The 21,421-nt window shown below is 49.0% G+C and overlaps 2 protein-coding genes across 7 annotated transcripts; one reads left to right on the forward strand and one right to left on the reverse strand.

Annotated features, from left to right (window-relative positions):
- Positions 1-1,569: 1,569 nt before the first annotated feature.
- On the reverse strand, positions 1,570-6,344 carry napab (N-ethylmaleimide-sensitive factor attachment protein, alpha b). 2 transcript variants are annotated; one of them, XM_062472424.1, is made up of 11 exons: positions 6,125-6,344; positions 5,045-5,124; positions 4,758-4,874; positions 4,522-4,568; positions 4,308-4,385; positions 3,996-4,051; positions 3,815-3,899; positions 3,533-3,637; positions 3,179-3,247; positions 2,967-3,017; positions 1,570-2,866 (listed from the first exon to the last, which is right to left on the reverse strand). In XM_062472424.1, exons 1-11 carry the CDS (start codon positions 6,220-6,222, stop codon positions 2,765-2,767), a joined length of 888 nt encoding a protein of 295 aa, XP_062328408.1. In that variant the 5' UTR covers positions 6,223-6,344; the 3' UTR covers positions 1,570-2,764. The 2 variants fall into 2 exon arrangements, with proteins under 2 accessions (XP_062328408.1, XP_062328409.1); XM_062472425.1 differs by lacking the exons at positions 4,522-4,568; positions 5,045-5,124; positions 6,125-6,344 and having other exon boundaries at positions 4,758-4,814.
- A 41-nt stretch (positions 6,345-6,385) lies between these two features.
- bicra (BRD4 interacting chromatin remodeling complex associated protein) lies at positions 6,386-19,752 on the forward strand. 5 transcript variants are annotated; one of them, XM_062472408.1, is made up of 14 exons: positions 6,386-6,955; positions 8,787-8,832; positions 8,922-8,967; positions 9,625-9,690; positions 9,939-11,954; positions 12,117-12,302; positions 14,406-15,050; positions 15,379-15,541; positions 15,683-15,777; positions 16,223-16,272; positions 16,486-16,634; positions 17,047-17,141; positions 17,228-17,333; positions 17,828-19,752. In XM_062472408.1, exons 1-14 carry the CDS (start codon positions 6,859-6,861, stop codon positions 19,561-19,563), a joined length of 5,496 nt encoding a protein of 1,831 aa, XP_062328392.1. In that variant the 5' UTR covers positions 6,386-6,858; the 3' UTR covers positions 19,564-19,752. The 5 variants fall into 5 exon arrangements, with proteins under 5 accessions (XP_062328392.1, XP_062328393.1, XP_062328394.1 ...); XM_062472409.1 differs by having other exon boundaries at positions 17,231-17,333; XM_062472410.1 differs by having other exon boundaries at positions 12,117-12,293.
- The last annotated feature ends 1,669 nt before the right edge of the window (positions 19,753-21,421 follow it).

Genomic DNA, 21,421 nt, shown 5'->3' on the forward strand with positions numbered 1-21,421 from the left:
CCATCCAGAACTAGGCCCCGAACAGCTCCCTTGTTGTGGCTCCACATTTTTTGGCTCTGGTCTGTAGAGCTACCTTTGTCACGCCCAAAATGTGCTGTGCGCTGTTCTGTGTACTTCCACAGAATTACAAAGAAGAAAGTGTTTCAAGGATATTGAAAATGGAGTACGGTTGCAGTGTTTCAGGCTGTACAGGGAATGTTGACACTTTTCAGAGTCTTCCTAAGGAACCAAACACTCGATGGGCTGTGATGCTTTGAGAAGATCCCAGTGCAGATTGACCCTCAATTAGCCTACAAATTTGCTCGAACCATTTCACCGAGGACAGTTTTGAAAACCTGGGACAATGTAAAGCAAGATTTGCTATGAAGCTGTTGCTGAGAAGAGGTGATGTTCCGACCTTATGTTCATCACAACCGCAAGTAGTATGATGTTGTCGCTAACAGTTATAAGCAATGCTAACGTATCCTGTATCTAGCATAGGTAGAAAGTGTGATGATTTAGTTTATTGGCAATGATGGGGCTCAACCAGATCACGATATTGGTTGCTACGCTGTAACGTTACCCACCTAAGTCGATCCCGTTTGCTTCGACAACAGAAGTGGAAACAACTAACGTTATCATAGTCAATCTGTTGAAAACAGTGTTGTGTAGACACAATAGATTTATTTGCACATTTTTATTTCAAGTCTCCACCTTCGATGTTTCAGTGAGTGCTGTTGGCCATGTTGCGTCTTTGCTCCGTAGCTTCAACCGTTGTAAACCAACCAATCAGCGCGCAGCTCATCTATATATTCATGAGCATACCATAAAAAGGAGAAAACCTCTCGTTTTATTCCAGTGCTATTTCACAGGGTGCATTAGGGCGCATAGAACAGCACCCGGGCCATTTTCAGCCCAACCAATGTTACATACCCTATTTGGAGACCTTAAGGAACAGTGTGAAATACCCTATAAAATCAGTAAATGACCCATACTTCTACATTTGTTTAGTATAAAAATATTTAAAACAATTCTATATTCTGCCTTTATGTCAGGTTGGTTTACCAGGTATTTTCAGGATGATGTATTTGCCACACTGCTCGACCAGGCGCACTCCATGCACTGACTGCATATTGTGTTGAAGCGTAGGCTATATGAGCATGCGACCAATTGGGAGATGGAATTTGATCACAAGTGATTGTTGCTGTTGGTTTAGTCTACTACTGCGTGTATTTGGCAAAAAAACATTGAGTATTCTACAGTCATTGACTGGTCTTCCTTTGTCTACAGGGAGTCAGGTGGCTGAGCGGCGAGGGAATCGGGCTAGTAATCCGAAGGTTGCCAGTTCGATTCCTGGCTGTGAAAACTGACGTTCTGTCCTTGGGCAAGGCACTTCACCCTACTTGCCTCGGGGAATGTCCCTGTACTTACTGTAAGTCGCTCTGGATAAGAGCGTCTGCTAAATGACTAAATGTAAATGTACTTGGGATATGATTGAATCCCAAAATGGTAGGCTACCTGATACAGATGAAAATGTAAAGCTTAATTTATGATTTGAATGTCAGACTCAGTGGTCAAAAACATACCCAATAAATAAGAAACCGTTTAATGAAATCTTCAAATTCGTAATTTGACTATTTTCAAACCCTTTTGTGATTGGCCTAATAGTAAGGCATTGGAGGGTATAGATCACTGTAGTGACTGAAATTGGTTGTCCATCTTTACACCAACAGCTCAAAATAAATCGGACATTTTTTAACATATTGCCTGGTATCTTTAGTCAATGAAGTTTATATAAGCTTCAGTTATCAGAGACAAAAGTATCATTTCAAAATAGCACTTCAAATAGCAATGGAATAAAGAAATGCGGCAATATTCATTTGTTCTAAAAAGCCTATTTGTTAACATAGGATGCATTCATGTCAGCATTAGGGAGAATAGCCTGTAACGTTAAACACATTTAATATGATCACACACATAATCAACATCATAACAATAATAAGAAATTTGCTTTTCCAAGGCCACTTTGTGAATATCAAATTAAATCTTAAGGCCCAGTTCTTATGATATTAATACATCGTTTCTTTCACCCCGCTGATACAACACAGTGATCTGATAAAACAGGAATGATAACAGCTGTACACGTGTTTACTTATTTAACTATAAAAGATCGGCAACTACCTCACGCAGGAAAATAAGCATTTTCAAATCATCAAAACTAGGCCTAGCAGTCCATCATTCCTAAGGGTCGAGTACAAAGGTACTTCCTGTAGGAACACTTAAGACACTTATGACAGGCGTTACTCTTCTGAAGGGGGTAGTCCAAGGCACTCCATTATTGGCTGGGTTCACTGTTGTCATATTTATATCTTCAAAACACAGTTACACCCAAGGAGGGTGTTCATCAACAGGAGAAATGACCACAAATATTGCTAGTAGTAGTTGCTGGGCCAATCAGAGTAGCTGGGTGGTTAAACACTTTTTTGGTTGGAGGCACAACATTGTGTAATCAACACATACAGCTCTTGTAATTAAGAGACCGCTGCACCTTTATTTTCCTTTCAAAAACAGAAAGGTTAACAGGGCACTGCAAATTTTACCCTTCTGTTCCTCACTCAAAATATTTTTAAAGAAAGACAAAAGTGCAGCGGCCTCTTGATTTTTTCCAGAGCTGTAGTTGATGAAGAATATGAGGATATATCAGAGGCAAAAATGCTCTCTGTTGAAAAGGCACAATAAAGTAGGGAGGCAAAAGCAGAAAAAACATAGAGACTTATGCCAGACATTAACGAAGGTCGCTCTCGTCGTCCTGTATGGTTTTCTTGATACGGAGAAGCATAGTAGTGAGCCACTGGTCCAACCGTGAAATAGTGTCATATTCCTTTACCTGTGTAATAGGCAGAGGAAAATCTTACTAAAATATCAGATTTCACTTTTTATTTTTGAAAGCTATTGTATTGCATACTGTAGACAGCAGTTTCCCTTACTGAATCAGTATACGCTTCCACGTTTTGTTCCTCATAGGCATCTAAAAGTTTCTGGTACGAGAAAAGACGAAAAAGTTGTACATCCATAAATATTTTGTAATATACTACTTCTTTTTGTTACATATACAGTGGTATACAACACGTTTTAATATACTCTATAATAAAAAACCAAGCACCTCATTCAACATCTAGAAGTTAACACAGACACTAACCTTTAGCAGTTTGTATTCTCGAGAATCGGGAAAGGCGGGAAACATTTCTTCATACTTTTGCAAAGCAAGCTAGGAGGAAAAGCACAGACGTTTCAGCTGAAACAGTCAGTTGGCCGTTGGGACTCAGACAGACATGTCATAGTGGGAGTCAGATGGCTAAGCGGTTAGGGAGTCGGGCTATTAATCAGAAGGTTGTTGGTTCGATTCCCAGCCGTGCAAAAATGACGTTGTGTCCTTGGGCAAGGCACTTCACCCTACTTGCCTCGGGGGAATGTCCCTGTACTTACTGTAAGTCGCTCTGGATAAGAGCGTCTGCTAAATGACTAAATGTAAAATGTAGTGGGAATGACTTACTTTGGCATTCAGCATATCCACACAGAAGTGACAGAGAGCTGCCTTGAAGAAGTAGTCCTTTGCACTGTACTTCAGAAGGGTGCTGTCCATTGCATAGGTTCCAACCTACAAAAAAAACGAAATTTCACATAAAAACATGTCTGCAGCACTACCTTGTATGACACATCACTCCCCTGAACTGAATGTTACATCTACTTGTTTGTTATAAAACAGAATCACACAAACAATAATGTCCTGTATCTTAGTTTATTAATGAATTATCCAAAGAATATGAGTGTTCACCTGCTCATAGATCTCAATAGCTTTCGGGTACTGCTCCAGCTGAGCTGCGTAGGTTGCCACTTTGAGAAGGCACTTGTTAGCTGAGCTGACAGGCCAGGTAAAAAGACAAGTACTTTAGCACGCTCATTCACAAGAGACAGTCAAAGACACAAATGTGTCTCTCTATATGTCTTGTGCCTACCTAATGGATTCCTCCCCTTTGTAATAGTCTGCTGCCTGTTCATAGTGAGCAATGGCCTGCCAAGAGAGACACACACAGACAGAGAGAGAGAGAGAGAGAGAGAGAGAGAGAGAGAGAGAGAGAGAGAGCACAACGGATGTTTGGTTAGCAGGGAACATATCAACCACTCAGTCTGACAAACATATGTGGGGTTAAATCCGATTTGGAGTCAGCAACTTACTATAGACAAGAAGAGAGGGAGATTATGATGCATGTGACTGAGATATATCTTAATAATATGTGAAAACGGCATCAACTAAATTTTTCTCTGACCTTGTCAATGTCCACCAGTTCAGTCTCATAAACTTCAGCGATGGTAATGTGATGTTTCGCAGCAATTGTGAACCTTCCCTAAAAATGTAAGTAGAGAAACTCAAAATTGACAGAACGTGCATTGTAAGAACAACATTAATGTGATTTAAAGTAACCCAAACCACTGTGCATCACACAAGTGCAATAGTGTTTACTCAAATGTGGAGAATCTCACCATGTCTGTATATATCTCAATAGCCCGGTTTAGACAGTTTATGGCCTCTACGGGAGAGAGAGAAAAGTTATAGAAAAGAATGACAGTTAGAGAAAAAGTCATTGAGTTACAGGTATGGTGCGATTCACCATATAAGAAATAGTAAACTCCCAGAATAAATTGGCATGGACTAAAAGGATGTACTGGTTTTGCTTGGACAACTAAAAGTGATATAACTTTGTGAGCATGAGTAATACCTTGTGGATCAGCCTTTTTGAAAGAATTCCCAGCATCAATGAAGTTACTGGCCGCATCATGTTTGCTTTGCATTTGCAGATGAAGGAGGGCAGCCTGAGAAAAGGCATTTCCTGCAGCTGAAACACACATTTCCAACCAAAATAGAAAAACCATTTTGATAATAATAAATGTGAGTTGTTCCCACACCACCCCCCTGTACACCGCTTTGGATAAAATTGGCTTCAAAGTGAATACATGTAAATACAGCATGTAAAATGCATGAAACTTTGTCTACATCATCTCTTACCACACCAATTCTTGGCCATCTTGAACATATTGGCAGCCCTTGCATACAAGTCACACGCCTCCTCCATCTTTGAGGAGCCTCTGAAATAACAAGAACAGGAGAAATTAATATATATATAATATACCTAATAGACCTTGGTCTACTCAACCTAGCACACTCGTGCACTAAAAAGGTTTGCAAAATTATTCCGTAAAATTAAAAAAATTGTTTTGTGAACAATAAGAACATAATTAGTGCGAGTTAGTTCGTTGCCTTCAAGATGTATATTTTACTTTTTTCTATTTTAGTTTTGTTATACTGACAGATATTTTATTCACCATGACAGTGATTTTCTTGGCTTTTTTTTAGCTACCCGACTGCTGGATCATCAAGACTACGGCATAAATAAGATGGTGACAGATTTCGAAATCGTGTTTTGACACAAGTACTGTAACTAGCCTACTGTAGACTCGACTTAGGATCCGTATAACAGGTTTAGCCTGAAAGTTAGTAAGCAACTTGAGCTGTAAGTTAAGTATCTCCGAGGAAAAAAAACCAAAAGACACCTTTCGAGAAATCATCTTAACAGGCTAGCTAGTTTTAAGTTAGTGTAAATAACTGCAGGACAAAACACTTAAGTATGCTAATTCTACTTACTAGCCAATACTTATAAGCTAACAAGTGTGTGTAGCTAGCTAATATAGGACACCTCGTTTTGTGTATTATAAGGGCAATGGCAAGTCAACACCCAGGTCATCGGGACCTGAAACTTTGATGGCATATCAGTCTTTGTCAACAACGCATTACCTCACCACGACACCGGGCGGCCCTGGAACACTATACGAAAACACTCAAACCAAATGACTATCATGCTAACGAGGGTATCAGTTGCACAAATCCAACAATATGCTAAACCCAACATATTAATATATATTAACACTGATGTAATGACACATTTATGTCAATTAGTTCCTCTGTAATTGTATAGTCTATAAGTTAAGTAGCTCTCCACCTTCCTTAGCTGACGACAGCAAGTTCGATAACGTTGGTTAGCCTACTGTCTAAAGAAAGCTAGCTAGCAAGTAGAAATGGAACGCTTACCCAAAAAGAGCCCCAAAAAATGACTGGGAAGATTTAACTTTCTTTTCAGCTTCAGCCATTAGAACCAATGCTTCTTTTTCTTTTCCAGAGTTATCCATTGTGGTATACTGTATTTCAAATATTACTTTACAGTGATAACAAGCGGGTATCTGGGAATCTACAAAAAAGTATCAACTGATGCACTCACTGTACTGTTGGCATCACCTATGTCACGTGGGGTGGGATATGACGAATTTGACGGACCCGCTGCCTGTTGTTTTAGCGATACATTTGTAAAGCGTGGATCAGATGGCTCTATCGAGGATATTCGTATCGGATATTTCCGAATATTTATTTCAGTTTTCGATCACCGGTAGATGTCAGTAAAAAGCATGAGAAGGGTATATGTTGAAATGAAGTTTATGTATAGTAAGTTAAGTGGTTGATCAATATGGGTCCAAATCAGTATTTATACGTTGGAAGTCAACTCTTTCCAAACTTGAAATAAACCAACTTGAATCCAAAGCTAAATTCATTGCAGTAACTTTGTGTATGTAATTAATCTGCGGGAGGATGTGAGTTGAATTGACTGGGCCACTTTGAAAGCCAAAACAAATGTAGTTACGAAAGTATATTGATAATGGATAATCCTAGTCATCAGGCCAAACACAGTATAACCGACGAAAGAGTCTTCTTAGATTTATTGCAACGGGATATGGAAACACTCTGTCAATCTTTTTGGTCAGGCAAATGCAATGGTCCTCAGTTTCCTGCCTGTAGTTGGGTCCTGTATGGAAGCCCGTGCGAGGCTGTCCTGGAGACCCCGCGCTGCCTGCACCTCAATCGTCTCGGGTGAGTTTGCTACAATGTAGCAATTTCTCTATTAATCAGAATAACTATAATAAAGCTGTAACATTTGCATACTGCAGGCAGATGCCAAACCTTGCATCTTCCAGGGTCAAATGCTGTAGTCCTGCACGCTCAGGAAAACATACTCATTTTCCAACGAATTCCCAAGCATACCCCCCTGATCCAAGAGTATTCCAACATTAACTCATATTTTGCTTGCAAAGATAGCTACGCAATTGCATTTAAAGCAAGCATATTGCTGCCCGTTGTAAATTCTGCTTAAATGCAAACGTACAATGCAAATGTTTTGATAAACCCTATCGGGTCATGATTTGTTTTGAATGTCAGATGTATTGGCTGCGTCTGAATCAACACAAAATGTTGATAGTCCGTAAGCAAGACTCCTTAGCTAACCAAAGCTAGCTTGCTAGTTAGCTACCGTTAGCTAACGTAATTGAAGACTATCAAGCTGGTTATATCTAACCGTTTTAAAAACAAGGATGATTAGCGGATATCGAATTGTGAGATGCATACACACTATTTTAGAGTGAAGCGGTAAAGTGCAAAACGTTAGCTGGCGTGCAGTATAGCTATGATCTTGATGTATTATAAGCTCTATGCAATGCTAGCTAGTTAGCTCTAGTCGCTTCGCAGTATCCCTCCATTCATATCCTGCGCAGCACTTCTTCATTGCAATGTAATGGCTACGAACGTTGCCTTCGTAAGAGCGGCAATTTGGGATACAATTGGATGAGGTGTCGGAGCGCGGAGTGCTCATGTTTTAAGCCCCCTTATTCTTAAAAGAGGTTTGCTACGCATCTTGTTTTGGTTGGTTGTTATGGGCTGGTAATAAAGCTAGCTAGTCACAGACAACAAAAATAGTCCATGGGTCAAAACCCCGCGTTTTCACGTTCTGTTGTGTTACACTCTTGATTAATCAAAACGTAATTTTATTGCCATAGGTATATGTAATGATTGGGTGTTTACAATGTAGTGTTTAAAAATGCGGGATTGCAGCAGCTCTTTATTGTCTTGTGACTTGATGACTTTACACAGTACACACCACCAATATACGGCGTAATGTGTACTACTTCATACTTTATACAATATTTTGCCAGCTGATCACTTAGGGTTCAGATTCAGTTTGCTGTTGATCGGATGCTGTACTATGTTCTTAATTCACTTATCTTTTTCCAAACTATTGTTTTATTTGCGTGATGATTTTGCTTGATTATGAGCCGTTTTACTTTGTTTTTTTGACTACTGAACTATTTCATTGTGGACTTAGAAATCAGGAGAACTCGGTGAAACATGGGTATTCGTCAGAAATTGATTTTGGTAGACTGTTGGAAACGGTTTCTGTTTCTCTTATTTTGTTGGATAGCAAACCTCTGAAAGATATTACTTCAAAAGTATCTATTACAAAACAATTAGACTAAACCTTGAAAGAAAATAACCCATGTAGTTCTCAGGACTGTTAGCTTATACTTATCACTTATGATTGACCTCATTTCACCTTTAAGCAATGCACTTCCAACATCCCATCAATCTGTTGCAGAATGTGAGCAATAGACTTACATTTGTTACTTTAGTATTAGTGTTGAGGTACACTTTTTTCCTGTCTGTCATGCTTTAAGTCAGACACATTAAGGGATTTAGGCTAACCCTGGAAAGAATAATATCTCTTCTCCCTTCACTTCTGCCTCAGTCTTGGCTGAGATCAAGTTTGTAACAACATACCTAACTTTGTGGGTGTGAAGGGAGTTTAGCCCTGCTAAGTTCATCTTATTTGTGCTACTATAAACACTGTCTTTTTGTCCGTCATGTTTTACAGTTGACATGGATGATGAAGACGGCAGGTGCCTGCTAGATGTAATTTGGTAAGTTTGTGTGCCACCAGACAGGCATTGGTTGTGTTCATGTGTGATACAACATTGGACCAATCCTTACTGATGTCCCTCTCCTACAGTGACCCTCAAGCACTCAACGACTTTCTTCATGGATCAGAGACCCATGTGAGTATTCTCTGCTAGGTCTTCAAAGGCTTTTGATTTATGCGGGGCTAGAACTGTACCTGCCAATTGGGTAAACGGTAGGATGGATATTTTTAATATCTGTCTGAGTGACAACACGGAGCACACAGGCCATATACCACCTCCCTTTACCCCCCCCAGGAGACTTGTGTTCTTCTCTCAATCCTCTGCTTATGGGTGTCTGTACTGTTTGATTGCACTCTATTCATCCCTCCGTTTCCCCCTTTTATTAATACACAAAAGGACAGAAACTAATCTAATGCTTGCAATATTTGTTTTCGTACTATCCTTTTGTTTCTGCTCATTTTATACTTTGACTTCGGTGTCTTGTCTTGGATCTTTGGTTGATCGTCGGGTCTGTGCTGTCCTTTCTGCTGTACTCTGTTTGATGGCCTGTCTGCATTCCCCTCTGTCTTGTCCTTGTGGCGTTTCCCCTCCTGCCGGGCTGTCTGTGGTGTCCTGTCCTATCCTGGGTGTGTCCTGTCTGTCCTATCCTGGGTGTGTCCTGTCTGTCCTATCCTGGGTGTGTCCTGTCTGTCCTATCCTGGGTGTGTCCTGTCTGTCCTATCCTGGGTGTGTCCTGTCTGTCCTATCCTGGGTGTGTCCTGTCTGTCCTATCCTGGGTGTGTCTGTCTGTAGCTGGACACTGATGACCTTTTGGATGGCTCAAGTGACCCCTCAAGCTCGTTCTTCTCTACTGCTGGGGTGAGTAACATCCCCCATCCTTCTGTCTCCCTCCATATGTGTAGCATGCGTCCCCCCCCCCCCCCGCCCTCCCAATAACATACGTCCACCGTCTCCAAGCTCCAGTTGACCCCGGTGTGACCCCGGGAAGTTTAAGGGGCCTGCTTTGTCAACATCTTTCTGTCACCAGCAGCTCCATTCCTCTTCATCCCATGCCATCTTCCCTACTCACCGTCACTGGGCTTCAATTTGACTCTCTTGTCCCCTAGGACCATGTTCCCGAGATCCAGCCGGCCGTCCAGCTGTCTGTCAGCGAGCCGCCAGGCCTGCCCAGAGTCAGCGTGGACCTGGACTTCCTGGAGGACGATGACATCCTGGGCGGCTCTCCGGGTGGCGGGGAAGGCGGGAGCAACGGCATCGGGACCAATCACGAGCCGTGTGACATCCTGCAGCAGAGCCTGGCGGAGGCCAATATCACAGAGCAGAGCCTGCAGGAGGCCGAGGAAGAGCTGGACCTGGGATCCTTTGGCATACCGGGCCTGGCACAGGTGGTCCAGACTCTACCGGATGCCAGCCTGTCTGGGGCTGGGGGCACTGCAGTCGGTGTAGGAATAGGAGTAGGTGTCGGGGGAGCGATCTTCCCGGGGCCAGGCCCTAGTATCACTGCCACACCTCCCAATGCCACGGCTGACATGCTGGGATCAGTCCTGGCTCATCAGGGCCTACAGCTCCAGTCCCAGGTCATGAACAAGGCTATAAGTGTTCAGCCCTTCATGCAGCAAGTAGGCCTTGGAAATGTAACTCTTCAACCGATTTCAAGTCTCCAAGCTCTTCCTAATGGGAGTCAGTCTGGACATTTGGGCATCGGACAGATACAAGTAGTGGGTCAGCCCACTGTTATGACTATAAACCAGTCTGGGCAGCCTATCCTGGCCAAAGCCATGGGTGGCTACCAGCTGCACCAGCCGGGGCCTGAGGCTGCCGGCGCAGGGACGCAGGCGGGGCTCGGAGGATCCGTCCTGAGCTCTGGAGGGGGACTTTTGATCCAAGGGGGCAAAGCCACTCTGGGATCTCCTGCTTTAAACGGACCTGCGGTATGCGTCAGCAGCAGCACCAGCAGCAGCAGCAGCACTATGACGACTCCTGCTGGCCTCGTGGGCTTCGGCAATACCCCCCTGAGCACGGGGCTCGGACCCCAGGCACAAGCGCAAGGTCAAATCATGCAGATCATCCAACGCACTCCGACCCCCATCCAACCCAAACCCCCCCAAGGGGGAGCCATCCAACCCAAAATCTTCAAGCAGCAGCCGCAGCAGCAGCAGCAGCCAGTGCCCCATCCCCTGCAAAACGATGCCAACAAGGCTCTAGGGGTGCAGCAAGTCCCAGTTTCCGCTGCTCAGAATGTAGCCTTTCTGACGGGCAAGCCAGGCTCTAATGTTGTCCTGAGCACACAGGCTGCGTCTCAGGGCCCCCAGTTCCAACAGACCCTGTTCAAGCAGCAAGGAGCCCACACGTCAGGCAAGCCTCTCAGTGTGCACTTGTTGAATCAATCGGGTAGCATCGTTATTCCCTCCCAGACGGTTCTGCAGGGTCAGAACCATCAGTTCCTGCTGCCTCAGTTGCAGGCAGGGGGCCAGATCTTGACCCAGCACCCTGGTGGCCACATCATCACCAGCCAGGGCCCCGGAGGGCAGCTCATCGCCAACCAGATCCTCGCTGCCAACCAGAACATCAACCTGAGCCAGGTGTTGGCCTCGCAGGGGCACCCTGGCACCGCCCACATCCTCTCTGGACACATCCAGCTGCAGCCCGGCCAGATGGGTCACCCCACTCTCTTCCAGATGCCTGTCACGATAGCCCAGACCCAGACACAGACCCACCCTGTCACGGGCCATGCCCAGACTGTTATCCAGGGCATGCCCATCCAGAACTCCCTGGCCATGCTGAGCCAGGTGGAGGGCCTGAGCCCGGCCGTCAGCTTGCAGCCTGCCCTGCAGCCCCAGGCGGGGGGAGTCCCCAGCAGCAGCGGAGCGGCCGTCATGGCCCAGGGCCAGCCCGGGGAGAGCATCACCGTGCTGGGGAGCACCACAGAGCAGGCTGCTCATCCCTCCTCCGTGGCCGTGTCGGTCCCCTCGTCCTCTCCGTCCTTGTCTGTGTCCACCTCGTCCTCCGTGAGTGCCATGGGGCTGGGCCAGGCCCAGCACAGCCCAGGCAGGGTGCTGTTCACCCCCCAGGGCTCGAGCATGATCCTGAGCCAAGAGTCCCTGCAAATGTTCCTGCAACAGGTCAGTGTGCTCCGTCTGCTGCTTGTTTACACTGTCTGTGAACAGTTAACATTGGCAAATAAAAAAGAAAACGATAACTTGCACGGAGTGGTGTCCTGGTCTGACCTCTCTGGTTTATCATTTTACCCCCTGCCCCTGCGTTGGTAATTATGCTCATGTCAGGACCAGCGCCAGCAAACAGAGAATGACTGCACCCCCTCTGTGGGCATACCAGCGTCTGTTATCGTCAGCAGCAGCACCTCTGATCTGGCCCCCTCAGGCCATGACGGCCTCATATCTGAGGCTCAGGTGGGCCACAGCCTCTGCCCCTCCCCTGGCCCCACCCACATGGCAACAGTGGTAAAGCAGGTAGAAACGCCCCCCCCCCCCCCCTTCCCCTTATGCTAAGCCCCGCCCACCTGTTGCTGCCGCTGCCGTTGCCACTGCGTTAGGGTGCTGTCTGTCCCTGCAGCCTTCTCTCTCCCTAAGTCACTACTACTTGGTCTGCTTACCTTCTCTTCTTCCTCCTCCTTCTCCTCATCTTCCTCCTTCTCCTCCTCTTCATCCTCCTCCTTCTCCTCATCTTCCTCCTTCTCCTCCTCTTCCTCCTCCTTCTCCTCATCTTCCTCCTTCTCCTCCTCTTCATCCTCCTCCTTCTCCTCCTCTTCATCCTTCTCCTTCTCCTCCTCTTCATCCTTCTCCTCCTCTTCCTCCTCCTTCTCCTCATCTTCCTCCTTCTCCTCCTCTTCATCCTCCTCCTTCTCCTCCTCTTCATCCTTCTCCTTCTCCTCCTCTTCATCCTTCTCCTCTTCATCCTCCTCCTTCTCCTCATCTTCCTCCTTCTCCTCCTCTTCATCCTCCTTCTCCTCATCTTCCTCCTTCTCCTCCTCTTCATCCTCCTCCTTCTCCTCCTCTTCCTCCTTCTCCTCTTCATCCTCCTCCTTCTCCTCCTCTTCATCCTTCTCCTCCTCTTCTTCTTCCTCCTCCTTCTCCTCCTCTTCCTCCTTCTCCTCCTCTTCATCCTCCTTCTCATCCTTCTCCTTCTATCTGCCAAACTGACGATGGTAGTGCATGGTGTCCAAATCCTGCCTCATTTCCATTGCCATGTCCTTTGTCCATACGTACAACTGTGGTATTATTAACGTGTCTGGCTGTTTGCATCTTTGTGTGTGTCTGCACGTTGGCTTGATCATACTCACTGTTTCACTGTTTTGACATGAGTGATGCCTAACAGACTCTAAATGCAGTGAGTGGGTATCTATGGCTGTGAGCATGTTGGTGGTTTTCAGCTAATGACTCATGCTTGTGCCTTTTAGAGTAATCCTCCTAAATACTCGACCTGTCACTGGCTCTCAGGCATCTGTCTTTGCATGATCACATCTGGTCAACTCACTGACCCTCCATCTTGTGCACACCCAGGATGGTATACTCTACCCTACCCCCAGCTGGTAAACTCTTCCCCCAGCTAGTATACTCTTCCCCCTGCTGGTAAACTCTACCCTACCCCCAGCTGGTAAACTCTTCCCCCAGCTAGTATACTCTTCCCCCTGCTGGTAAACTCTACCCTACCCCCAGCTGGTATACTCTTCCCCCAGCTGGTAAACTCTACCCTACCCCCAGCTGGTAAACTCTTCCCCCAGCTAGTATACTCTTCCCCCTGCTGGTAAACTCTACCCTACCCCCAGCTGGTATACTCTTCCCCCAGCTGGTAAACTCTACCCTACCCCCAGCTGGTACACCCTCCCCCCTGCTGGTAAACTCTACCCTACCCCCAGCTGGTACACCCTCCCCCCTGCTGGTAAACTCTACCCTACCCCCAGCTGGTACACCCTCCCCCCTGCTGGTAAACTCTACCCTACCCCCAGCTGGTATACTCTTCCCCCAGCTGGTAAACTCTACCCTACCCCCAGCTGGTACACCCTACCTCTAGCACAGTAGCCTAGATCTCTTGTTTTGAACTAAATCCAAAGCTTTCACCCCCCCCCCCCCCCCCCCTTAACGACTAGCTATGACCCGCTCCCCTAAACCCTTCAATCATCACACAAGCTACATCCCAGACCTGCTGACCTCTGCCCCTTGCTGGTTCCCTCTGTTTTCCTTTCGCTAATCACAGGAGCCAGCTGTATTATTATCCAAATACAGTTATAATGATGTTTTTATGCTGTTATCTTTATCTCAAATTACTTGCAATTCAAGGTTGTGATGACCTCAATCTGATTTGCTACACTATTCACAGGCAATTTTGCTAGCTTTAGTGTTATCTGTAGTACTGTTTGTGACTGAATCTCTTTCTGCTTGCAGATGTGTGTGTGTGTGTGTGTGTGGTTTTGTGCTTGAAGTCCTCTTGCCTCCTGTTATTCTGCTGTAAATACATGTCAGTCCAAATATTTAGTTTGATCTTTGTGTTTCTGGATTGGAGGCCTTGCTCTATCTCTGATGGTCTCCTTGTTTGTTTGGATCCCATGTCTTCAGGTTCCTCCCACTGGTCACCCACAGCCCCTGCGAATCCAGAGCATGTCCCCCTCTCAGCCCCTGGCCACGCACACAGCCCCCCCTCCACTGGCAGACAGCCCCCAGCCTTCCCACTCCCCGCTCACCCTGGGTCAGCACATCCAGTCCCCGCACCACCACCAGCAGCACCAGCAGCACCAGCAGCCCCGCCCCCCGTCTCAGCCCCAGGCCCAGGCCCAGACTCCATCTCGCTCCTGCACACCCTCCTCCCTCCCCCCTCTCTTCATCGTCCACAACCAGCTCCCCGGGTCCCCCCAGCCAGCCCCTCAGCCCCAGCAGCAGCAGCAGCAGCACCCCCCGCCGGCTCACATCCAGGTCCAGCTCCAGCTGCAGCCCCAGGCTCGACCGCCCTCGCAGCCCGCTCCCTTCCAGCCCGACATGCCTCCCGCCTCCTGCTCCCCCAAGCCCCCCCAGGCCCCTCCTCCGGCCCAGTTCCAGTTCGCGGCGCCCCCCCTCAGCACTGTGGTGAAGGCCCAGGTGCCTCTTCAGGGGCTGACCGCCGAGCAGCAACACCACCTCCAGCTGGTAGCGGCTCAGCTCCAGACGCTGTCCACCATCACCCAGCCCTCGCCTCAGCAGAAGCAGCTACTGGAGAAGCTGCACCAGGTAACCAGGGGTCAGGTGGCTGAGCGGTTAGGGAATCGGGCTCGTAATCAGAAGGTTGCCGGGTCGATTCCTGGCCGTGCAAAATGGCGTTGTGTCCTTGGGCAAGGCACTTCACCCTACTTGCCTCGGGGGGGAATGTCCCTGTACTTACTGTAAGTCGCTCTGGATAAGAGCGTCTGCTAAATGACTAAATGTAAATGTAACAGCGGCCCCCTCTCAGACAGCACCCTCACACGCTGGCCAATGTGTGTCCAGTTCGGCGTCCTTTACCGCCCCGAGCGAGGCTGCCTGGGGGCGTTTCTGAACCCCTCCTCCTCCTTCCTCCCAGGTGCAGCAGAACATTCTCCTACAGGCCAAGCAGCTTCCGTTTGGCTCCCAGCAAGATGTGCCTGTCGCTCCGGGTGTGACATCAGCAGCCAGCGCTGGCACACCTCTCCAGCTCCCCCCACTTCTGCAACAGACATCAGTGCTCGTCAAGACCCCTATCACAGGTCAGACATCACTATTCTTAACATTGAATGTAGTATTTAATACCGAATGTTTTTGTCAGTGTAACCAGCTCTTGGTTGCCTGTTAACTCTCTTTTTGAAAGAATCTCCCTTCCAACTTCTATTTTCAACTTCTCTCCTCAGCATCCAACGACCTGCAGGTATTCTCAGGATCCCAAGGACCCTGTGGGCCAGTTAACCAGGTGGTTACTCCAGCCAGCCTTACACAATCTGTACAGGTGAGTACCACGACCACTGCAGCCCCAGTGGGGCTGGTGTGATCAGCTCAGGGGGACGGGTCAGCTCAGGGGGAGGGGTCAGCTCAGGGGGAGGGGTCAGCTCAGGGGGAGGGGTCAGCTCAGGGGGAGGGGTCAGCTCAGGGGGAGGGGTCAGCTCAGGGGGAGAGGTCAGCTCAGGGGGAGGGGTCAGCTCAGGGGGAGGGGTCAGCTCAGGGGGAGGGGTCAGCTCAGTGGGAGGGGTGTGTCTGGGGAAAGCTGGGATGCAGATTCAGGTGTTGGGGACGGCTCCCTCTCACATGACTTCCCCTGGTCCCATCCAGAGCCAGGTGAGGTCACAGTGGGGACGCCTGGGTGCAGAGCAGGCCTGGGGTCAGGGGTCAGGCACGGTGGATGAGATCTTTAGTCTGGTCTTGATGTTGTCTTTTTTCTCCCCCTCTTGTCACAGACGACAACTTTGAAGATGCCTTTCTGCATGGAGCCCAGCAAGGAAGCCAGGTGTGTTTGGGTTCAGCTGCGTTTAGTGTGTTTGCTGCCAGAACTGGTTTAGAGCAAGGCGTTGGTTATCAGACCTAGTGGTAGTTTGTGTTTCTCATATGACGTAACTAAAATGAAATATGCAAACAGGATGTAAATCCCTGTTCGATCAACATGTTTTAAAAGTTTGTCTCGTGTGTGTGTGCGCGCGTGTGTGTGTGTGTGTGTGTGCAGGATGCTGGAGCAGCTTAGGAAGCAGCAGGGGTCTGTTCTGTATCCAGACCAAAGCGCTCCGTTCCGCTCCTTCGAGGACACTCTGCACAGACTGCTGCCTTATCACCTCTACCAGGGCACCGCGTCCTCCCCCCACGACTACCGCAGAGGTAACCCCCGAGCTTCCCCAGCCCCCCTCTGCCTCTACTGCCCCCCCCCCCCACGCACACGCACACACATATATACACACACGCACGCACACATACATACACACACACACATACATACACACACACGCATACACACGCACGCACACATACATACACACACACACATACATACACACACACGCATACACACGCACGCACACATACATACACACACACACATACATACACACACACGCATACACACGCACGCACACATACATACACACACACACATACATACACACACACGCATACACACGCACGCACACATACATACACACACACACATACACACACACACACACGCATGCACACATACACACACACACACATACACAAGTCTGACCACATTCTCCCCTCTCTTCCTCCCCAGTGGACGATGAGTTTGAGAGCGTCTCCAGTCAACTCCTGAAGCGAACGCAGGCGATGATCGACAAGTACCGCCACCTGCTCTTCGAGGAATCCAAAGTAAGTTTACAAGTTGCGAGTTACACAGCCTTGGTTCCACCTGGCCGTGACGCGTATTTAACCCGTGCTTGTTGTTGGCACACGAGCAGAGGCTGGGTCCCTCGGCAGAGATGGTGATGATCGACCGGATGTTCATCCAGGAGGAGAAGATCGCCCTGGGTCAGGACAGGGTTCTGGCCAAGGAGAGACCAGGTACCCCCACCTGCACCCTGGGAAGCACACACTCTCACACTCTCACACTCTCACACTCTCACACTCTCACACTCACACACTCACACACTCACACACTCTCACACTCACACACTCACACACTCTCACACTCACACACTCACACACTCTCACACTCTCACACTCACACACTCACACACTCACACACTCACACACTCACACACTCACACACTCACACACTCTCACACTCTCACACTCTCACACACTCACACACTCACACACTCTCGGTCTCTATATCTCCTTCTGTCCTGGAATATAATGCATTCGTTTAGCAAATTTGGCAAGCTTTTATCCAAAGCGAAATATACGGGGAGATTTGAACTTGCAATGATCTGCAGTCAAATGCTCTGCCACTGAGCCCCCTCCTCATGATGATGTTTCTCTCTGTCTCTCTCTCTCTGTCTCTCTCTCTCTCTCTCTGTGTCTCTCTGTCTCTCTCTCTGTCTCTCTCTCTCCAGAGGAGTATGTTGCCAACTCGCGCATATTGGAGAGTGTGTCTGCCGTGTCCTCCCAGCACCCCCCGCCTGCTGCCCTCAGCTCTGGGAGGGCTGGATTTACTGCAACAGAGCCACCTACCGTGCCCACGGGATCTACCCCAACGCCTGCTCCCCCGGTCCCCCCCCCAGCCCCTGCCCCCGCCCCCAGCACGACCCCCGCCCCGGCACCGCCCCCATCCCACTTCCCCTCCACCAAGCTGGTGATAAAGCAGGGTGGAGGGGGGGCTTCGGTGTCCTGGTCCAGTAGCTGCTCTCCGGCCCCTGGTCCAGGGGTCAAACCCCCCGCGGCTGAGGCTGCCAGGCAGAGCTCATCCTTCAGCCGCGCCCCGCCTCCCTCGTCGTCCTACTCCTCCTCCCGATTGGCCGATGACGACGACGCTCTCCCTCAGCGAACTAGCAAACCGCCCATCAAGACCTACGAGGCCCGCCGACGAATCGGCTTGAAGCTGAAGATCAAACAGGAGGCGGGCTTTAGCAAGGTGGTCCACAACACCGCCTTGGACCCGGTCCACACTCAGCCCCAACACAACACCCATTCCCAGCCCCAGCCTCAACCCCAGCCTCAACCCCAGCCTCAACCCCTAGCGAAGGCCAGCCCCGCAGCCCCTTCCATCACTACTGTGATCAGGACTCCTCCCACAACTTGTAGTGCTGCTTCCTCGTCAACGACCTCTGTCGAAACCACACAATCCAACCTCACCCAGCGAGGCGAGGCTCCCCCCAGCGCTGCCCGCCCCCCCTCCTCCTCCTCCTCCCACCCCTGGTCTTCCTCCACCCCCTCCTCCACCCCCTCCATGGCTCAGATGAACGGGACTTTAGAGCACCACGACGTCAGCGGAGTCAAACGCAACCCCGCCTCCACGGCGACCCCGCCCCAGACCACGTGTCGCCTGCCTCTACGGAAGACCTACCGGGAGAACATCAGCCCCCGCGTCCGTCCGGGGGTACCGGGGGGAGGGGGCGACAGCCTGCCTTACCCCAGGCCTGTCTCCTCTCCCCCCAAACCCCAGACGCCATCCTCCCCCTCGGCCTCGGACAGGACTGTGATAGCCAGTGTGAAGCTGGAGAACAGAGGCAGCAGGGAGGCCTCTCACCCACACGCTGAGCCAGGCCTCGAGGGGGGGAGGCTGGGGAACTCGGTCGACGCCCTGGGCCACGTCTTCGCCCCCGGCGTCAAAGCCCCCCTGCAGCCTCAGCGGCGCTCCGACAGGGAGGAGGAGGAGGAGGAGGCGAGGCATGCGGACCCTGGTGCTGACGCGGGGAAGTACAAGAGGGTCAGCAGTAAAAACAGACAGAGGGAAGGCGGGCCGTTTCGGATGGACCAGCACGCCCCCGGGCCGCCCTCCCCGGCAGAGTCGTCCTTCGCCAGGGACTCTTCGCTTCCTGCCAAACGCTGCAAGTCCGATTCCCCCGACATGGACAACGCCAGCTTCTCCAGCGGCAGCCCGCCCGACGAGTCTCTGACCGACCACCTGCAGAGTGCCATCGACAGCATCCTCAACCTGCAGCAGGGGCCGTCCACCCGCCAGGGCAGTAAAAGTGGCAGCTCCCGGTCCCACCACCAGCGGCCAGGCGCCTCAGGGGCCTCGTCCCACAGACCCTCAGTCCCCCCCTCGTCCTCCTCGTCGTCGTCCGCCTCCCTGGCCACCGGTCGCGGTCACAACGGCAGCCTGGTGCCCCAGACTCACAGCAGATAACAGCCCCTCAGCCTGAGGGCAGACTGATACACACACACATACACAGACGGGGACATTCTGAACAGAATCACTGTGCTCTGCTGAGCTGTGTCGGCCTAGTTTGTCCATTTGAATTGTCCAAAAAGATTTCTTTGTCGTTTACTACTTGACTCGGTACTCTCGCTGGGGCTGGGGCTGGGGGGGGGGGGTGGGGGGTGGGGGTGGGGGGGGGGGGCAACTGTCCTGCATCGTCTGTGTGGAAAGTCAGAATCTTGAAGCTGCAACTGTGAGCTCTTCTCTTCTACGGTCAGGAAATAAGATGAATTGGTCGGAAGTTATTACTGTCAAGAGTCACTCATTTCTCGCTCTTCGTTTTCTCTCCCTGCATTCTTCTACATTCCTCTGTCATGTGACATGTGTCATGTGTTTTTGACGACGGTCCACCCAGCCCTCCGTGGTCTCTTGTTCAGCTGCCCACAGAGGAGCCGAGAACGCAGCATCACTCGTAGGTTCCTGCTGCCCTCTGGGTTACCCTGATCAGGAGGGGAGGGAGGGAGAGAGAGGAAGGGAGAGGGGGGGAGAGAGAGGGGGGGGGGGAGGGAGGGAGAGGGAGAGAGAAAGAAAGGGAGAGGGAGGGAGGGAGAGAGAGAGAGAAATAGGGAGGAAGAGAGAGAGAGAGGGAGGTTGACCTGGTTTAGAGATTCCATTCATCACGTCTTTCTTCATTCTCTTTCCCTGTAGCGTGATGCGTAACATTGGAAACATACTCTGGTTTAGTCTGTAAATCTCCCACCAGGCACTTCACATGTTTCATTTCATATACATGTTGCATATAACTGATTAGATGTACCGTCCAGAGCCTGCTGGATTTATAGTGAAGTGGTTTACTTTGTGGCTGCTCTTGGGAATTGTATTACTGTAACAAGGTGTAAAATGAACATGTATTGATGAAATTGACATGCTAAAACTCTCTTTTTGTTTGGTTTGAACGTCATTGATTTTCCAGGCACATGTTTTTAGACACCTTTGTTGCTGACTTTGCCAGGTTTGGGACATTATGCATATCTGTCAACCGATGCCAGGCCAGTCTTTAATTGTTGATCTTTTTCCTTTGTTATGAGTCTTTGCCTAATTTCTCCCTGTCACACTGTCAATCCTCCAGCCCCTTTCTTCTGTCGCCTGGTGGACAATTCAAATACAGCGAGAGCAATGACATTGAAAAAAGAACAATAATAATGTAAAAAAAAATAAGAATGAGATAAAAGGCCGTAAGAAAATTCGAAGTATAGTATTACAGATTAATTTTGTATTGTATTTATTGTGTATAATGACACTTTTTCAAAAGAAATGTACATTTAGTAAAACTGTAAATTAAACCTTGCTTCTTTTATGAAACATTCATCTCATGTATGTTTTATTAATTCCCTTGGGTTTGCTTACGGGTAACATAACTGCACAGTGAAAGATACAAACCAACAGATGTTTAACTATGAGCTCATTCCAGTGGGTTTGAGAACAGTGTAATGTGTCTGACGGCCACCAGGTGGAGTATGGAGGTGGAAATGCGTGGCTCTGTTGAGCTCCAGAGTTCAGAGGATTTGGGAGGAGCGACAGGGTTCAGAGTGATGGGGGAGGGGGGGGGGAGCGAACGATTCTCTAAATGCAGTGTTGTTTCATGAGTCATGTGGTCTAAAAAGAATGATGAAAGTAAAACTGGAATCCACCACAACATTGTGCCTAACAACCGTAGTGCCTAACAACCGTAGTGCCTAACAACCGTAGCATATCGTCAAACGGGGAATGCAGGCAGAAGAGGAGAGGGATGTCTGTGCGGAGTTATGCCACCTAGCTTGAAGGAACTGACTCCACCCAAATCATT

The sequence above is a fragment of the Osmerus eperlanus genome, chromosome 11 (genome assembly GCF_963692335.1).
Source record: "Osmerus eperlanus chromosome 11, fOsmEpe2.1, whole genome shotgun sequence".
Lineage (NCBI taxonomy): Eukaryota > Metazoa > Chordata > Actinopteri > Osmeriformes > Osmeridae > Osmerus > Osmerus eperlanus.

Excerpts from the sequence above, each read along its gene's own strand:
- napab (XM_062472424.1), bottom strand. The coding sequence starts at position 6,222 with ATGGATAACTCTGGAAAAGAAAAAGAAGCATTGGTTCTAATGGCTGAA. Across the intron at positions 4,875-5,044 it reads GATGGCCAAGAATTGGTGTG|CTGCAGGAAATGCCTTTTCT; the intron begins GTAAGAGATGAT and ends TGTGTGTTTCAG. Across the intron at positions 4,386-4,521 it reads TTGAGATATATACAGACATG|GGAAGGTTCACAATTGCTGC; the intron begins GTGAGATTCTCC and ends TTACATTTTTAG.
- bicra (XM_062472408.1), top strand. The coding sequence starts at position 6,859 with ATGGTCCTCAGTTTCCTGCCTGTAGTTGGGTCCTGTATGGAAGCCCGT. Across the intron at positions 8,968-9,624 it reads TTCATGGATCAGAGACCCAT|CTGGACACTGATGACCTTTT; the intron begins GTGAGTATTCTC and ends GTCTGTCTGTAG. Across the intron at positions 11,955-12,116 it reads TGCAAATGTTCCTGCAACAG|GACCAGCGCCAGCAAACAGA; the intron begins GTCAGTGTGCTC and ends TGCTCATGTCAG.